The 17,357-nt window shown below is 33.1% G+C and overlaps 1 protein-coding gene across 1 annotated transcript in view; it reads right to left on the bottom strand.

The window, feature by feature from the left end:
• Positions 1–3,137: 3,137 nt before the first annotated feature.
• The window catches only part of LOC111421086 (synapsin), a gene marked incomplete at its 5' end in the record, with an annotated part of 34,511 nt that continues 20,291 nt past the window's right edge, over positions 3,138–17,357 (bottom strand). Inside the window, 2 exons of the mRNA XM_023054219.2 lie at positions 3,138–4,831; positions 9,206–9,836. Of these exons, the coding sequence (XP_022909987.2) occupies positions 4,665–4,831; positions 9,206–9,836 (798 nt within the window). The remainder of the gene's footprint in view (positions 4,832–9,205; positions 9,837–17,357) is intronic.

Genomic DNA, 17,357 nt, shown 5'->3' with positions numbered 1-17,357 from the left:
AACGGAAAAAGCGTGGCATTTGGTGGCTGCAGAAGTTAATTTACCAGGTATGTAGCAAAACATTTATGTTTATTTGCAAATGGTATTAAATAACTTTATTAAAAATATTATAATAAGTAGCAGATGGGAATAATTTATTAGCTGTTTATAACTTATAAGTTAACATATTCAATATTACACACAATATTTCCATTGCCATAGAAGAAATGCTTGCAGCATTAAAAAATAACTTGCTAAATAGTTTCTAACCTCAAAAGCTGCTGATGCACAGTAGATGCTACCATAAGGAACAATGTTAGGGGGGAAACCATTTCAAAGTTTTCTTCTTCCAGTTTTCGAAATGTGTATTGACATTCCTCTCCTTTGCGTATGAAGTTATGGAGTATACATACAGCTTTAACTATGTCATTACCTTTACTAACATCTCTGCTACGTATGGGTGTGTTTAGCACTTGAAAAGGGAGTAATTTATGTAAAAATACTAAAAGAACTGAGAAAATTGTTCCTGAAACTGAAACTATTGAACGTCCCGAATCTGAAGATGATGATTTTTTCTCTCCCTCTCTATCACCACTATTACCACCAACTCCAAAATCTCTTGCATCTACATCTTCAGCACCACAACATTCTCTGTCGGAAGTCAGCAAGCAGCCTGATAATTCTGAACCAGAACTACCCGAAATTCTTCCGACTGCTAGAAAACAATGTAGTAAAAAAGGAAAATTCTGTACTTCTCAAATGATATCGATAAAGCAGTCGCAGAATATTACGTTGCGAAAAAAAATCACTTGGATCTAAAGATGGAAGGAAAGAGGCACTTTTAGACTTTTCAGCAGCAGACATCTTGCCATTGCCTGATGCTCAAATAAGATTGTTCGAGCGAAGAACTTTCCTTTTAATTGATAAGATTATAAGTAATAACACCATGTTAGATAATGTTTGCAGCCCTAGTCACTCTTCTATTCCTCAAAGCTTTCCATCCGAAACAGCGTCCCTCTGGCAACTTCCTTTCAACATACGATCCTTCTCGTCCAAGTAATGAATATTATTATCCTTTAACTGCTGAACCTCAACTAGAAACGGCCTTTCAGTACTGTCAGTTATAATCCTAGAGATGTACATATCTATATTGAGTATTTTGAGAAAACAGCGTTTTATTTACCTTAATGTAATTAAAATCCTTTCTTCAGCAGTGACGCAATGTGTTTTTATAAGAGATTTTGTCTTTATTAAGATATATGTATAAAGAATGATTTCGCCTCAATTCACCGAGATCGCTTGCGGGCGAGGCGTTGGATTTGATATACAACACAAAGTTGTCGGTCATAGAGGACTCAAGCGACCTCGATGATGATCCAAAATCGTTTATTTGATATCATGGAAATGAACCAAACGTACAATACTTGCATAAGAAATCGTTTATTCTCACTTCGGCGAGGTTGCTTTGTGAGCGAGGTACTTGATTGATGTGGTAGCAAATTTCCTTATAGCAGACTCACGTAGAGTCTACTTCTTCGTAAAAATATACACTTTCGCGGATTTATTATTAATTCATCCATTTGTAAACATTTCAGCACATTTTCCCATGTTTGTAGATATTCTACTAATTTCCAGAAGTAATAAGTTGTAATCTGTTGAGTAGACAAGCTGGTTGCAAAACTGTGGGTAGTTATCTTCTTCTACGTCACCTTTTTTCAACATCTTTTGAGAATGGTGGGAAAGTGGCGCTCCGTGAAATCGAATGGCGCCGGGTGAATGACGCATAGGAGAAAAGCGATAAGTTTATACTTGTCTCGACTTGTTCGCTCTGAAATAGTGAAGTGTATTCCTACGTGGAGTCTAAGTCTTCTTTATGCATGTGTCTTGTTTTTATTTCCAAACGAACTGAAACATTTCTTATGTATACCTCTGCTAATTCACGTGGTAAGTGCTTAAATATCCCCGATTCCAGCCCACATCAATACATTTGTCAAGCAAACCTATTTTGCCTATATTAAAGTGAAAATTGGTGATCAAGTTAGATGGAAATTTATTTGGTAGAGTCCCGATAGGCCATTGATTTGTTGCAATATTACATGCAACAATTAACAGATTGTTAATGTTGACTTTAAAATGGTCTGCTTCCTGTTTAGGCAGCAATGTGGATATACCAAATATCCCTGCTTTTTGTGTATATGGGATATACTTGTTGACAGAATTAACATTAAATCTTGGTCCAATCTTGGCAAGGTCAACAAATACTGGGAAAAACAGTGAGGAAGATTGATGAGTAAGAAGCAGATAAGAGAATCATATCCCCACTATGTTACACTCATAGTGGAGAGAAATAGTTAGAGCTCGAAGGGATTAAGATTTCCCCTATAGAAATCATACAACTCATTGGGCATGAGACCCAAATTAAATTCTGCCTTTGAGACTTATATTGATTGCATGTGTCTCAATGAGAGGTTATGTTAGACACTTTTTCGTTACAAGGTCCACTGGTAGGTTGCTAAAGGCATCAACACAAAACGCATCTAAATGACTCAGTTTCATCGAAACCTAGTATTTTGTATTAAATGGAAACTTTAATAACCCAATTTGCAGACAATCTACGCTGTATCACGTTTTTTATCTCGTACTCCATCGGTTTGATGTACTTACTTTCTTGCAAATACAGCGTACATTAAATGTAAAAGGCCAGATAATTAATTCGCAGTCGCAAGATCGCGTACCGATATCCTCCCACTCGCTATTTTTACAACTCAAAAATGTAATTAGTTGCTTTCACCAAATTTTGTTTAAGTGTACTATGCTGAAATTGAAGATTGTATGTACTTTTGAGCTAAATCCGTAATCCGAAAGTGGCACTTAACCTTAACACATCTTCTTTTAATATAAACTTGTACTTAGTTATTCTTATTCCATTTAGTAACTAAAAATAGTATTCATAAAAAATGGATTCTTAAATAAATTAATTAATTTTTGTTCTTATTCATATCGCAAGAACGAATAACTAAACCAAACAACACATGTTAAGAATATTAAAAAAGTTGCAATGAAGTCATTCATATAAATATCCAAAAAAATGTATGTTATTTAAATGTGCTAAGTATGTTTGGGTGTATAATAAACAAAAAGTGTAAAATGAAAACTCGTTTGCTGCATCTCAATCATTTTATTGTATTTATCCATCGATATAACACTATACAATATTGCATAACATAACAAACGCAAGCTCCCTTATCTAAACACTTCAATGACGTGTACGTTTTGAATGGTCGTTTTCTTGTTATGTTTTTCCCATTCACAACCTGCTTCAAGAAATAAACGATTGAAAACAAACCGTACACGTCTTTTTGGTATACCATCTACTCTAGGAATCATGTAAAATCTACCGTTGTACTTAAGGCCTAATCAGATTGACCCAGTTCGGTATGAGATTAAACCTTGCGGAAAATTGTTTCGTTCCTTTACCAATATGAGTCATCGTTTATCATGTCCTATGCCCCTTTTTTATTGTTATTACATTTTTTGATTAATAATTCTTTTGTTTTTATCTTGTCGATTTGTTCTTATTTTTTTTTTGTATTGTATTTTAGAGTAATACCACAAACTTAGATTGATTTAAGTATGGTTTAAAATGGAAGGAAAAAAACGGAAGAACGAAGCAAGTTTCTCAGCTTACACGAGTACATTTTCCATACATTACACTGTTTTAATAAATTTTATCCCCCTTTTTTTTCGTTGCATCGGAGTTAATAACCAACCGGAAATATTAAGTATATTGTAACGACTATATAACGTATTTCCTTACCTTTATAAAGATCCATCTTCGTTACTGGTTACACAGTGCAAAGTAGATAAATAGAACAACTACAATATTGTCACTTTACATTAGATATGAGACATGAATTTAATGTTTTTATCCTCCTTTTTTCGTTTGCTTTTCGATTGAATGATGAAGTTTTATTTGCCATTTTAGTAGTTTTGTTTAGGAGGGAATGAAAATAAGGAATTTTCATTTGACTCTGATTACTAGAATAAACATCGACATTACAATACCATCGCTTACATGAACTTACTTAATTTCATTTCGTTTTGTTTTTTATTTATGATGTTTTTTTTTATTTTGTTCGTTTTTAACAACTACGTTTTCATAACAATGGCGACTCGATTGACGCCAAGGCCATAGGCAGTGGATTAACATATCAACGTATAACATATATCTATATTGCTTAGCGTTACAACTACGGAGTAAGTTCAAGGTATTTCTCTATGTTTATCAAATGAGAATAATCATGGAGTTATGAATTTTATGGTTATCATTTAGTTTATGCAATCGCGTTTCACCCAAGAAATTAATACATTTGTTTGGATGAATCGATTAGGGCATTTTATTTCGTACAAGATATTGATCTTATTAATTTGTCTTTATGTGTGCTACAATCTCATTCGTACAGTGCTCTTCTAATCGATTACGATACAATTTTTAAACAAGAATTTTCACTCACCCAATATGTGAACAACACTAAAGCAAATAAATCATCAACCAAAATCGTAAACTTGAATCGATTTAATTTGATTTTAACCTTCTTTTTTATTTAACTTCAAAGAAAACAGATTTGAAATGACAAAAGATTGACAACTTTAAAAATAACGTATTGAAGTGAATTGTAACATTTTTACATATCACCAAAAATCCCGGCGAATGTTTTTCTGAGGTTCTTCATGGTATCTTCGGTATCTTCTGTTATGGTTTGTTGGCTTCCTTGTCTTTGAAATGGACGAGCTGGTGGATCGGGTGCTCTTGCACTTGGTGGAGCACTGCTTGTTACGCTCGATTGAGATGCTAAAAAAAGAAATTTTTGATATATTTATTCCAAAAATAAAAATGAGTTGGAAATTCCAACCAACATAACAGGAAATGCGATAATTTTTACGATGCATTTCTAAGAGAAAAAGTAATAAAATTAGTAATGGCGAGTTTAGAATCAATCGTTTCAATGAATTGGTTTTGTTTAAGCTTTAGGTAAACAAAGTTCATTTTGAATCGACATAAATAAAGTATTACGTTATTTTTAAGGTAATTCAAATCGGGGTGCGTGTTTGCGAACATAATACATCAAGGTTTACTCTGAAAACAATGCCGAACCGAATAATTGATGACTCAACAAATATTATTGTTTAGTTTTCATTCAAGTTTATAACACACAATTTTCAAATCGAGATTATTCTTCAAGGAAAAAATTATATCTAAAAGTAATAAACCATAAATAATGTTGGGTCTACAAAAATCAATTTCGGAGCTCCTTTATTTTCAGCAATTTCGTTTAAGCCCATTACTGACTTTTTTATGACCAACAAGTTACATTTATGGACAAAATAAGGAAAATGCCAACAAAAAATCGGTATAAATCGGTAACGTTTACGAAGCGTTAACCGATACACGTTCCTTTGCTGCTTTAAGCTTATATTTTACGACAGATTTTCATTGAGTAAGAATACGAACAAGAATTGCGTGGTATTTTCTATATTTAACTACTGTGATTCAGTTTATGGTGCATTTCTATCGCGGTGACACTTGCAGAGTGCAGAGGCTACAAAAGACATGTCTTCTTACAAACAATCTTATTTATGGTTGGGTATTGATAATACATAACTCCTTCATAGATTTTCAATCAACCTATTTGTACAATATCGTATGGATGTTCATAATTTGAATTTACAACATAGAGAGTTACTTGGGATTTACGTAACTCTTTATAGAAATGATGTATAACCCTAAAATATCAATAGTTTAGTTATTTGTTATAAAAAAATTGCTTATAAATCAAAACCTAAAAGCGATGAACAAAATATTATCGATATTTCTAAATGACTTATTTCTTAAATTAAAATTCGTATTTGAGTAAAATAGGAAGAGATTATTATCAATTTAACTAACTGGTGAAGATAAAAGGGTGTGGTTAAAATTATTGAGGAAGAAGCGGTGTGTTAAATTTTTTGCTTCAATAACATCATCTTATGAATCGTTATAAAGCGATTCATCTTCTGTTTCTAAGCAAAATATGGATTTATAAGCAGATATGGCAATGGCGATCGAAGCTGATCTGACACGTGACTTGAGTTACCAGGCGTTGTGACTATTCACTGGTATGAAAAATTATGGCGTGCTTTAAATGCTTGGAAATCAATACAAGAAAGTCTTCATACAAAATAAAGAATAACTTATTAAATATAACTTATTAAAGCGAACAAGAACATGACTGTACGCTGGAATCTTGAAGATAAATTGATAATCGTATCAGTGTTGTCTGCACAAAAACTTAACAGAGAAATTATTCCTTTTGCTTGGCACCATCACGTAATTGGTATTAAATAAAGTGAAATTTAGTCAAGTGATTACAGGTTGGGTTGGGTTGGGTTGAGTTACGTTGGGTTGGGTTGGGTGTCGATCCAGATAAAATATAGTGTTATAAAGAAAATCTTACATCATGCCAGACTGCTATCGTAATTACTAATTTGCTTGGTTTTGCTAATCTGAATTGGCCGAAGAAATAGCCAAAGTTCTCCAATTGAAAGCTACAAGATAAGATAAGACAGCACTGTTAGACAACTGCCTATTCATCGTGACATCCTAGAACAAGCCGTGGATCTAATGCATTTCCTTATGCAAATGTTGCGAAAAGCATCTTGAATACAGCTTTACAGAAGGTTTAAAAGAGCGTGGTTTATTACGATCGGCTTACGTACGAATAACGTTTTTAACCATCGAACATACTCTATTTTGTACAGCATTACAAATTTCCAGTATAAATGTAAATCTATTGAAAACCAAAACAATTACCCTTTGCACGCCCGTCACATAGAACACTATCAACAATAAAACCAAAAACACTACATGCAGATGTATAAATTGATCGAATTCATCTTTCCGATGAAAGCGATCACTATGACGAAGAATCTTTTCTATGATGCACTCTATGAAAGTAAGTAAATCACATATGACCTCTTAATTTCTGAATTAACGGACAATTGAACTATATCACAATCCCTAGATGACCCAGCCACGCGAAGAGATGGTCCAACCGTTATAAAAGTTAACTCAGCTTCTATCTGACTTTTATGAGATTCTTGGACTTCGATGGAGATGGGTTGTAAGTTTTCTCGTATGGGGTGTAGTTCATTTCTGTCAAAGAGTTAGAAAAGCGGCCAGATTACTGTGGCAGATATGGAGGTGGGAGGGAACAATTTTCACTAAGGACTTGATGTTTTGCGGCTTTGCAAGAAGTATGATTCACAGATATCAGTCTGGAAGAAGCAAAAGCTGTTAAAGGATAGTTAGCAAAAATATTCGAAGTGACTTTCGAGGCTGAGCAAGCAGACTGCTGGATATATAGTGAAATAAATACTGATGTTGGAGAAAATGGGAGTAGAAGTGGGCACAGCTGTATCTTTGAAGTGCTAGGGTCCAAAGTTTTGCCCGGCAGACCGCCTACGTCGCTCCGATCAGGTTCAAATTTGTCAGGTCCACCCATTTTAGATGCACGTATGTACTGCATAGGTGGCTATTATCATAGGTTCACTACGTATGCAATGACAGTCATACAAAACATACTACAAGTTTGAAAATGACAATCAACACCAATATTTATTGTTAATCTTTCGAAAAACTACACCAAGCCATTCGACAGAAACAAAGAGGCAGGTTGACGAAAGAAATCAGATTGTTGCACGACAATGCAACTGGCTTCAGAAACAGAATTAGGAAGTTCTTGTCCATCCGCCCCTTAGTCTAGACCTGGCTGAAAAATAGCTAACAGTTCACGCAGTTTTGCTTAGTGTATGTTTGATTTCTGTAAATAAAGTAATTCATAAATGTACCTTAGCAACAGGACATCCCTCGTACATCTTTCGTCAAGATCTACTAGTCAAGCAATAACAGCCCGATTATAGGAGTATCAATCAGACAAGCTTCGCAACAAGTCGGAATTGATAGAAAGACCTCAAACCTAAAATTCTTTCCTTACAAAATTCAAACTCATCAGTCATTGAGTGCCATTGTCAAACAAGAATTCGATCTAAATATAGTTTGTTTTAGTGACGAACCCTACTTTGATATGGATGGGTTCGTCAATAAGCAAGATTATCGCATTTAAATGCCCAATTCGTGATCGAAAAGTTTCTGTACTACAAATGGGTAACAATACAGTGTTTGAAATTCTGGAAAGTACTTTGCAGAACGCATTATGGCTGGATTGTACCTCAATTTTATGAGACTATATTGAAAACAAAGTTTATGTAATTAACTTCGAAACCAGTGCTGAGTTCAAAACAAGATCATGAAAAGATCTCGACACTTTAGAGAGTTATTTAAAATTTTGCGTCACATCATAATTATTGATGGTATGCATAATAATATAACTTAAAATATCTTTATTTAAAGTAATTATGTTGCATATAAGATGCAGTTCTTATTGTCTAAATATTGTAATATTGCACCTTTTTCTTTGACTTTTCCTCTGTATACATTTCCTTGTAGCAACAAACAGTTAACAACAAACAGGTAATGTTGGGATCAACTTCCATAATATGTCCTTACACGTTTTCAACCATTTCAATAATTTTTATTAGTTGAGCAACTATTAATTCTCTTGTAGGAACTTCAACGCAGTCATCGTTGCTTTGTGGTTCTCTTGTTCTTCATAAGCTCAAATTTATTAGTTTTCGATTCAATGCTCTTCGAAACCAAGTAGATGCTCAATTTCTACTATGCCATTAGTTACTTCAGCAAAATTAACATCAAAACCAATACAATTACTTACACAATGTGTTTCCGCACTCCCCTCCTATTGGTTTATGTTTTGAATTAAAGATTACATTATAAATAAAATAAAAGGTTATAAAAAATGTAATTACGACGCAGAATTTTCAATAGAAAATGTAATTCTAAGTCGAGTCAAAGAGATAATGTAAATTTCAATATAAATTTGAAGATTTTATCAAAGAAACTCTAAAAATACATAATGAACAAATCGTTATTAATATGTAAATTTAATTGTAAGTTAGGCGCCACTGTCTACCATACCTCACCTATATGAATATTTATTAAATAGTTAATAAGTACCCATGGTATTATAAATCATAAGAATAATAAACCGTAGTCGAGTTATCTAACACGAAACGACATTTGACGTCTATTTCTACTTGAATCTTTTCTTACCTTGACTATCCCGGCGTCCGATGTTAGATAGTCCAGGTGGTTCATTCGGATTTGAATCCGAGTGCGTTAAGCTACTCAAACTGCCCAAAATACTTCGTGGCCCAACCGGTGGTGGAATCGGTTCTCCTTCAGTCGATGGGGATCTCGGTCTACAAATCGCTTGCATCTTATACGCCACCAAATCAGCGATGTGACGTCGATCTTCTTCTTGGGAATCCCCTAATAAAGTCAAAGCGCTATCATTTACCTCAATGATATACTCCCTCCCATCTTTTCCAACGACAACTTCCAAAGCGCAAATATCTAATCCCCCGAAGAGATCGGAAACTTCGTCGATCCATGTTTTATATCGATCCGGCATCGAGATTTGTTCTAACATCGCGGATCCGGTGTTGGTTTTCCAACAACCAGAAATCGACTTTCTCATGAAAGCTTTATAATTTATGCCGATTTTTTGGACGTGGATGTCGTATTTTGAATCGATGTATGGTTCAACAGTACAATAAGTATTGGAAACGGCAACAACGCTTGCCATATCTTGAAAATCACTCATGTTGTCTACTTTTACTTTTCCAAGACCACCGTGAGCATGACCTATTTTTAAAACGACGGGGAATCTTGGTGCGGTTACCTGAAACTCATAAAAAAACAAATACTTTTAAAAAAATCTACTGGATGAGTCAATTGCGATAGTAACCGCAAGAAGGAAATTGTTCTTGGATTTTTTACTTGGTTACATCGAATATTAATTAATCATTTAAACTAATGAGGTAATCACTTGGAGGTTTATGAACCGTAAAAGGAGTAAGCAAAGAAAAACGGTATCATAAATCCCAATTGTAGTTGCAAAAGAATAAAAAGATATCCATATAAAATAAAATGATTTGCAGATAAGAAAATGTTTAACTACATTTATTTTATTGATTAAGATGGAGTAGATATAAACATATATCAGTTTTAATAACCCATTTCGTGTTGGTAATGACACCGTTTCCTTTCTCGGGTTTCTAAATGTGTGTATACAAATGGTTAACTGTGCGATTGCTTTGCATTTATGCTATTGGGACGCTACAAATCGTAAAGTAAAAGCGACTTAAACGCGATTACCAAATGTGTTAAGGTAAAGATGTGTAGTCTTAAATTTTCGAACTACAATACTTTCTCCACATAAAATCTTTGTCTTAAACAAACGGATGTAACCGTTGTTTAACAACCAAATGTTCTTTTGTATACGTTTTAACTGTCGATGCTTTGTAAAATATGACAATAAATTTACGATCTATACAAGTAGAAGAATCGAATCTATCGGCTTTTATAGTGACATTCATGGAATGTGAATATCATCTTTGGAATCTTTCACCCATAAATAACCAAGTTCTGGTTAAATAGAAACTGAGCCCCAGGACGCTTATTTTATCACGATTTGAGAACGGTCGAGTTCCGAAACTGTGTAATTATCGATCACTTTTGATGTAGTATGGGACTTTCTCTCGAAACTGGTAAGATATTTGAATAACGAGGAAGATCGTTTAACCGGCGGCGATGTTCGCCAGTAAATATACAATTTACGACTATAGCTGAAGGTCTTTGTGGCACTAATTCCGGAACTGTTTATTTGTACGCTTACATTATTGAGACATACGATATACACTAAGTTTAGGCGCCGTTATATAAAATCTTGACTTCGAAAAATTCTATTAAATTCAAACATTCTAAATGCAAAAAAATTATTTGGATTGATTTTTGGCAGTTAGAATTATTTTAAAAACGCAAAAAAAGGATTTATACTGATTGATTTTAATAATTTTTAAGTGTGAAAATAGATAAATATAGATAAAAACGAGATATTCACCTAACGAGATCATTTTAAGCTTAGGACGATAAAATTTTATGTAATTTTATTGACTTCAAGTTAACGACGAATATTATCAATTATAACCCTTCAAAAATTAATTGCGCGAAGAAGTAATAAATAGGAAAATTAATAACGTTTTATACAAAATACTTAAAATTTTTTAAATTGTAAATAAATGTCATTAAATTTTAAATTAAACAAGGTATAAATAACTCAGACACACCATAATGGAATTAGTTCAGTGTTTTTGGAGGTCATCACTTAACTCGCGACTTTTCCGAAACCCCACAACAGAAAATTTCCAAATATTGTGTATAATTACAACATACAATAAAATTTTTCGCGATTGCGAAAATATCGATCCCTAAATAGCCGAAATAGCTAAATGTGCTGAAATTCATATTTCTTGCCATAAATTCCAAGATATAATTAAAACCATCCTTAAATCAAGGGTTATAAGGATTAAATTTTATGCTATATATGAGACACAATTCAACGTTCGCAAATCTCACTGAAAATGTGTCAGAGCAGACCAGTTAATTAAAATAGTCAGGGAATATACGACTTAACCATTAGATTAGAGATAAAGGTTAAAGTTAGGAGGAACTGTAAAGATTAAATTTTGTGCAATAGTTAATTTTAAATAAAAGTTGAAATAAATTTTAGAATTTATTTGAATGTTATAGGAAGCCTTTCCAACGTTTCTTGGACAACTCGGTTTCGAGATTATTAAGTCTTAATTAAATATGTATCACTGACAACAAATTTATATTGTTTTATATTACCTGCAGATACACTAATCACCTCGAAATCGCTTAATGAAACTCAATATAGTGTTTCAAATAAAATGTATTGGTAAGTATAGAGTTTTGCCTATTTGAATTATTTAAAATATGAAACTATAAAAATATTAAAATGAATATTTGATACATTTTTTTTCTATCAGTGTTAGTATCTATTGCCTTAAAGCATATTTTACTATTTAGCATAGTGAGCATAGTTTACTGAGCGTAAGATAAAGATTCTCGAGAATTTATCCCTGTGGATAACAAAATAATTGGAAATTCTGAAATTTCTACTCAAAAATTAGTCAATAGCTTGGCTGCGTTCTCTACCATAGTTTCGAGCAATACGATCCTGCGATGGGTTGAACGTTTTAGATAAACATCAAACATAGCAAATAAAAGCCGTCAGGCCATAGAAGAATTGCCAGGATGCCTGAAAACATCTCCACAGCAACAGAGGTAATAATCAGGAGGTACAGATAAACCGAGATTCTATTGAAAAAATTTTACGCTTTGATTTTAAATTCCACCCTTACAGAATATAGGTGGTCCAGCTGAATATGAGAGATTACGTACAATGGCAAAACGTGGGTGTGCAAGTGTTGTTTGAAGTAAACCGGAATGCAGTACCGGTAATGAACGATGAAGCTCTTTTACATTTAAATGTTTCGGTGAATAAACAAACTCTTCATACTGCGCGTCTATAGTTTGATGTGCCGTAATTCTTTGAGAAGAACGACGTTACGGTGACAGTGAACTCGAAAAGTTTATTTTCAACAACATAATGCCACAACGCACACTACTGGATTATCTATGGAAGCAGTGAAAAAGATGTTCCCTAGTCGAGTTATTTCTCGTTTTAGTGATATAATGTGGTCCCCAAGATCACTTGGTACTTGTCCAGCTGTGATTTTTTCTTGTGTGAGATTTAGAATAACGTACAAACCTTATGCTTTAATGGAGATTAAAAATGCCATTACAGAAGAAGTTGATTGAACGAGACGAAAGTCATGGATATCTTCTGCCAAAGACTTGAAGTGTTTAATCAACAAGATGATTTGACATGATATTCCATAACTAATGTTAAGTTAAATGGCAGAAATTTATCGTTTGGTGAATAAATATTTCATCAATATGCCTCAATACTGATGTTACCCTGTTTGTGCCTCAAAATCATGTTCTTTGGAGTAGTCTTTACATCTTTTTGTAATCGCATTATGTCTTTGTGCGTCCATAAAGGTGGCAGCTACGAGACAGATTTAACAGGACTATGTAAGTTTACTGATATGCAATAAAAGGTACGCCTGAAGCAGTATCAATGTATTTTGATCCCTCTACCCTTTCCTTAATATGATGTGTAAGACTTTTCTAGTAATATAGTTTGATGAGGGCACTTGTGGAAATATTTCCCAATTCAATCTTTGTGTGCTAATAGATTAAAAACGTGATCAAGCAAGACGTCAACCAATGCATGTAATCTCAACGCATTATGAGCAGTGTTATGTTCTTTTCAAAAAAATCTTTTCTAATCACACAAAAATCGCAAAAATCTCTGCCTTTATTTTAGCATTGAGTAAACATTATCTTCTAATGCAGAAATGACTTCATCTATCCACGCAGAAAAGTTACTCTTAATCCTACCTTAACATACTCATGCTAAGTGATATAGTTTCCGTTGCTATATAAATATGGTACGAGAAGTCGTCTTCATACGTTTGAAAACAAAGGGAAATGATCTTGAAGGTTTGCCTGGTTAGGCAATTGGATTTAGTTTGGCGTAACCCAACCCAACTCAATTTTTTTTTATATCAGCAAGTTTTTGAAATGACGTTTCTTAAAATGTTTTGAGAAGTGTTCAGAAAGTTTCCAAGTATTCGAAATTAAGACCAGAATTGTACTAAATCAAAATGAATAAATAATGTGAAGTTATTTTTACTCCAATGTCTCAGCATAATTTCAAAAGGTTTCCGTTCAGAAGCTATCATTATGAAATAATCATCAGATGAACGACAATCATAGGTACCACACAACAGCATGCATTAACTGTGTTATCATACACTGAATTTTAGTCAAAATGAAGAAATGATTGATACATTTTTGTACAGACTCGTCTACAATAAGAGAGTCATTCTGGGCGGTTTCAGAAAGTTTGGCCAGCATTAAATAAACTGCTTATGATTTCAATATTAGTCACAGGCGAATATGAAAAATCGCTATAAAGAGTACATTCATCGAGTTCAAGCTCTCTCATCGGATAATTTTTCACAACCAGCTTTTTGCGCATTGGGCTTTGAATAAAATTGCTAAAACCCGGTCTTTAAAAAAAAAAATATGAATGATTGATGATTATTTAATATCCGTATTTTTCCCCAACGGTTAACTAGAGAAAGTTATATGAATTTTATTGAAAACAACTTAAATGATCTTCTCGATGAACTCTCTTATGAAATAAAAGACAGATGTGATATTCGCATGATGGGACGCCAACGCATTTTACTTTAATCAAGTGCAATTACTGCAACATAAATTTTATGTTTTCTTTAACTATGCGCATTTTGCCAGAAATATAAAGATAGAGTTTCTTCTACGACATCGCTAAAGAAGTATTAATCGTTGTTTTGACATTTTTATTTCTTTAATGCGAATGGATTCTTTACTTTTGTGATGGATTCAAACTGAAGAAGTAATTAAAGACATAATTAAAATATGACTTTTATATAAACACCTATTATGTAACTATTTTATTTTTGAATTAAGTGGAGGTAATGAAACTCAACTAAATATACATGTAGTTGTTGATTGCAACGCTATTTTTAGTTATCTTTATAACAATTATTTCGTGTTTCCATGTCTTGCGCCAAGCAAAATTTCCTGTAACCACTAAAATGTTAAGTTTAGAGGTCTGTGCGGTTTCGAGAGTGTTTTTATATTGTCGAATTTGGTGCTTTTATATACCTGACCGCCAAGCGCTCGGAATCAGTACGTCGTCGGAGTTCAGTGCGTTTGTTTGTGTGCTCGCGGTTTTTCTTGCTTATTATTTTTTTTGGTATAAGAAACGCAAACGTTGCATGCTACCGAGAATTTTAATTCATTGATAGGATTGATATGCGTACTATAGCCACCGCGATTTACTGAGCAAGTAAGTTAATGTATTCTTGGTGAATATTTGTTTCTCTTTTGCAAATATTTTAATTATTTAATAATAAATTAAGCGGTAAATATTATTTTATTATAATATAACCGCATCTGTTTTGTATCTTTTTCGCGTGCTCTATAAAAATTGCACAACGAATGCAAAAATACGACCTACATTATTTTTTCGTCGCATAAACATCGAAATGCGCTCGTTCGTCAAACATATTATGTCATACTCCCAGTTTCCAGTTTCATTTAAAACGCACCCGCGTTGCATAACCGGACACGAGCCGAGGAGTGTCTTTAATCAAACCCATGTGTGTCATTCATCTCATCATTTCGTCAAAAAAATAACGCTCGTAACGGTCTCTTTCATTCATAAATTCGCAAACTACGCGTATAAGTGTTTATATATATATACTATTGTTTAAAATATGCCACTTAAGTTGGCAGTGGTCCCACACACACCAATTCATCGAATGATTCTGCTAAGAAGTGTGAATCACTCTTATGCAGAATTGCATTTTTCACCGCTCCTTCAGAAAATGTACTCATATTCTAATTACAATTCCAGATTGATGCGATCATCAGTGATGGGGTTAAATGTGTTTTTAGATTGAAATTAATTAAAATCTTTTTTGCATAACTAAAATTTCAAATTCTTGGAAAATCACTGAATTGAATTAACATTCGAATTATTTTATCTAATCAATAAATATCGATTTCTTTTGTAATTTGAATATTCATCTAATCTAAAAGAATATTCATTTCCTAAACAATTCCATGTATTTTTATCGCTGTTTTATTAATATTACTAATAAATTTCTTCTAATCTCTCATTCATAAAATAAAACAAAACTTCTTAGCAATTTGCTCAGAGATAACAACGTAATACGTGATTAAATGACGAAAAAGAAGTTGTATCCTTGATAAAACATTATTTTTAGTTTTTTTCAGAAATTTCTTCAGTCGTCATAAAAAGTTTCAAAGAAAATAAAAATGTGAGTACGTTCACTTCGTACTTTACGAATTAAGGTCAGACAGACGAAATTATAAACGTTTGCCGAAGTTCAATGTTATCTTCCGTTTTTAAGCAGTCACCCACATCCGAACTGGCCTACTAAAACGAATCGTGTTAAATAACATGTGTCCTGGGTGTAATTACGTGTTTCATTTATTTTGCTTTAAATAATCCAAGGAAAATTGTATTGACCTATTTTCGATTTTAATGTTGTGACGATATCGTCTAGGCACAGCTCGTGAGTTCATGCTTTTTCAAAGCTGACTGCAGGCAATTTTTCGAACTGTTGAGACGGTTTGTAATAGTAAGAATAATAAATAACTGACAAAGTATAGACGTTGTGTTTAACACCCACTTCGTCTAGCAGGCTTTTTTCTATCAACACAAACGGAAAAATCCACGGAAGTTTTTACTACTTGAGATCAAAGTGTCTAAGTTTCCATTTTTATCGGCGATTAACGCACTGCAGATTTCCTCTTATGTCTGGGATAGTGACGTGACGATGATTGATCACAGGATAAACGTTTGATATCCGTGATCTAATCCTTTACTACTATTTCTTTCTTCCTTTTTAGACATACGTCTTAAAAAAAAATACGATTAGAATTGCTAAGATTGATTTATAAGGACAAATCTTGTTTATAGAATGTAAGTTATTATAGCTTTTAAATATTTTGCATTTACTGGTATGGATTTCTACTAACGAACACACAATCCGGGTTTAAAAATAAAGGCATAAATTTCAACCCAATAGAAAACCTCCGAACCGAGTTACAAGAATTTAATCCCGTCTCTAAATTAATGGTGGAAGTCGTTAAAACCAGAACGAAAATAAAATATATCGCACAGGTGACCGTATTAACCGAAAACAAACGATCAAGAACACTGAGAATAGAATGGACTATAGAGAATCCATAGAAAGCTAAAGAGCTGAAAGGAATCTTTTTGGAGACACACTTAAATGTGTCCAGTTTATTTTTAACGTGTTCTTTCTATAACCAGCGATTAAGATAATATTTACCGGGTTGAGTGTCGTTTTAAATTTGGGGGAATACGTGTTAACTGTCTCATTTAATTATTTTGTTTTTACGTTATATACTTTATCTGTTGCAAAATTTATTTGTTTTTTCAAATTAACTCAGTTATTCAATTCTTGGTGATTTGAAAGAAATAAATCGTTTTTGACAAAAACGCTTTTAATGGTGTCATAAGAGCATATATGTAGAATCTATAAGAAATTTTCCGTTTTGTGCAGTGGTATATAAGTTTAGTTAATCGTATGGTTGAACAAACATTTTCCCCACAACAATTAAAAAAACATAGTATAATTACGGTATGTAAATATTTACGGTGTTA

Source organism: Onthophagus taurus, chromosome 1 (assembly GCF_036711975.1).
Source record: "Onthophagus taurus isolate NC chromosome 1, IU_Otau_3.0, whole genome shotgun sequence".
In the NCBI taxonomy this organism is placed as follows: Eukaryota; Metazoa; Arthropoda; class Insecta; order Coleoptera; family Scarabaeidae; genus Onthophagus; species Onthophagus taurus.
The sequence above is the reverse complement of the archived record's forward strand: the minus strand, read 5'-3'. Positions and strand labels throughout refer to the sequence as shown.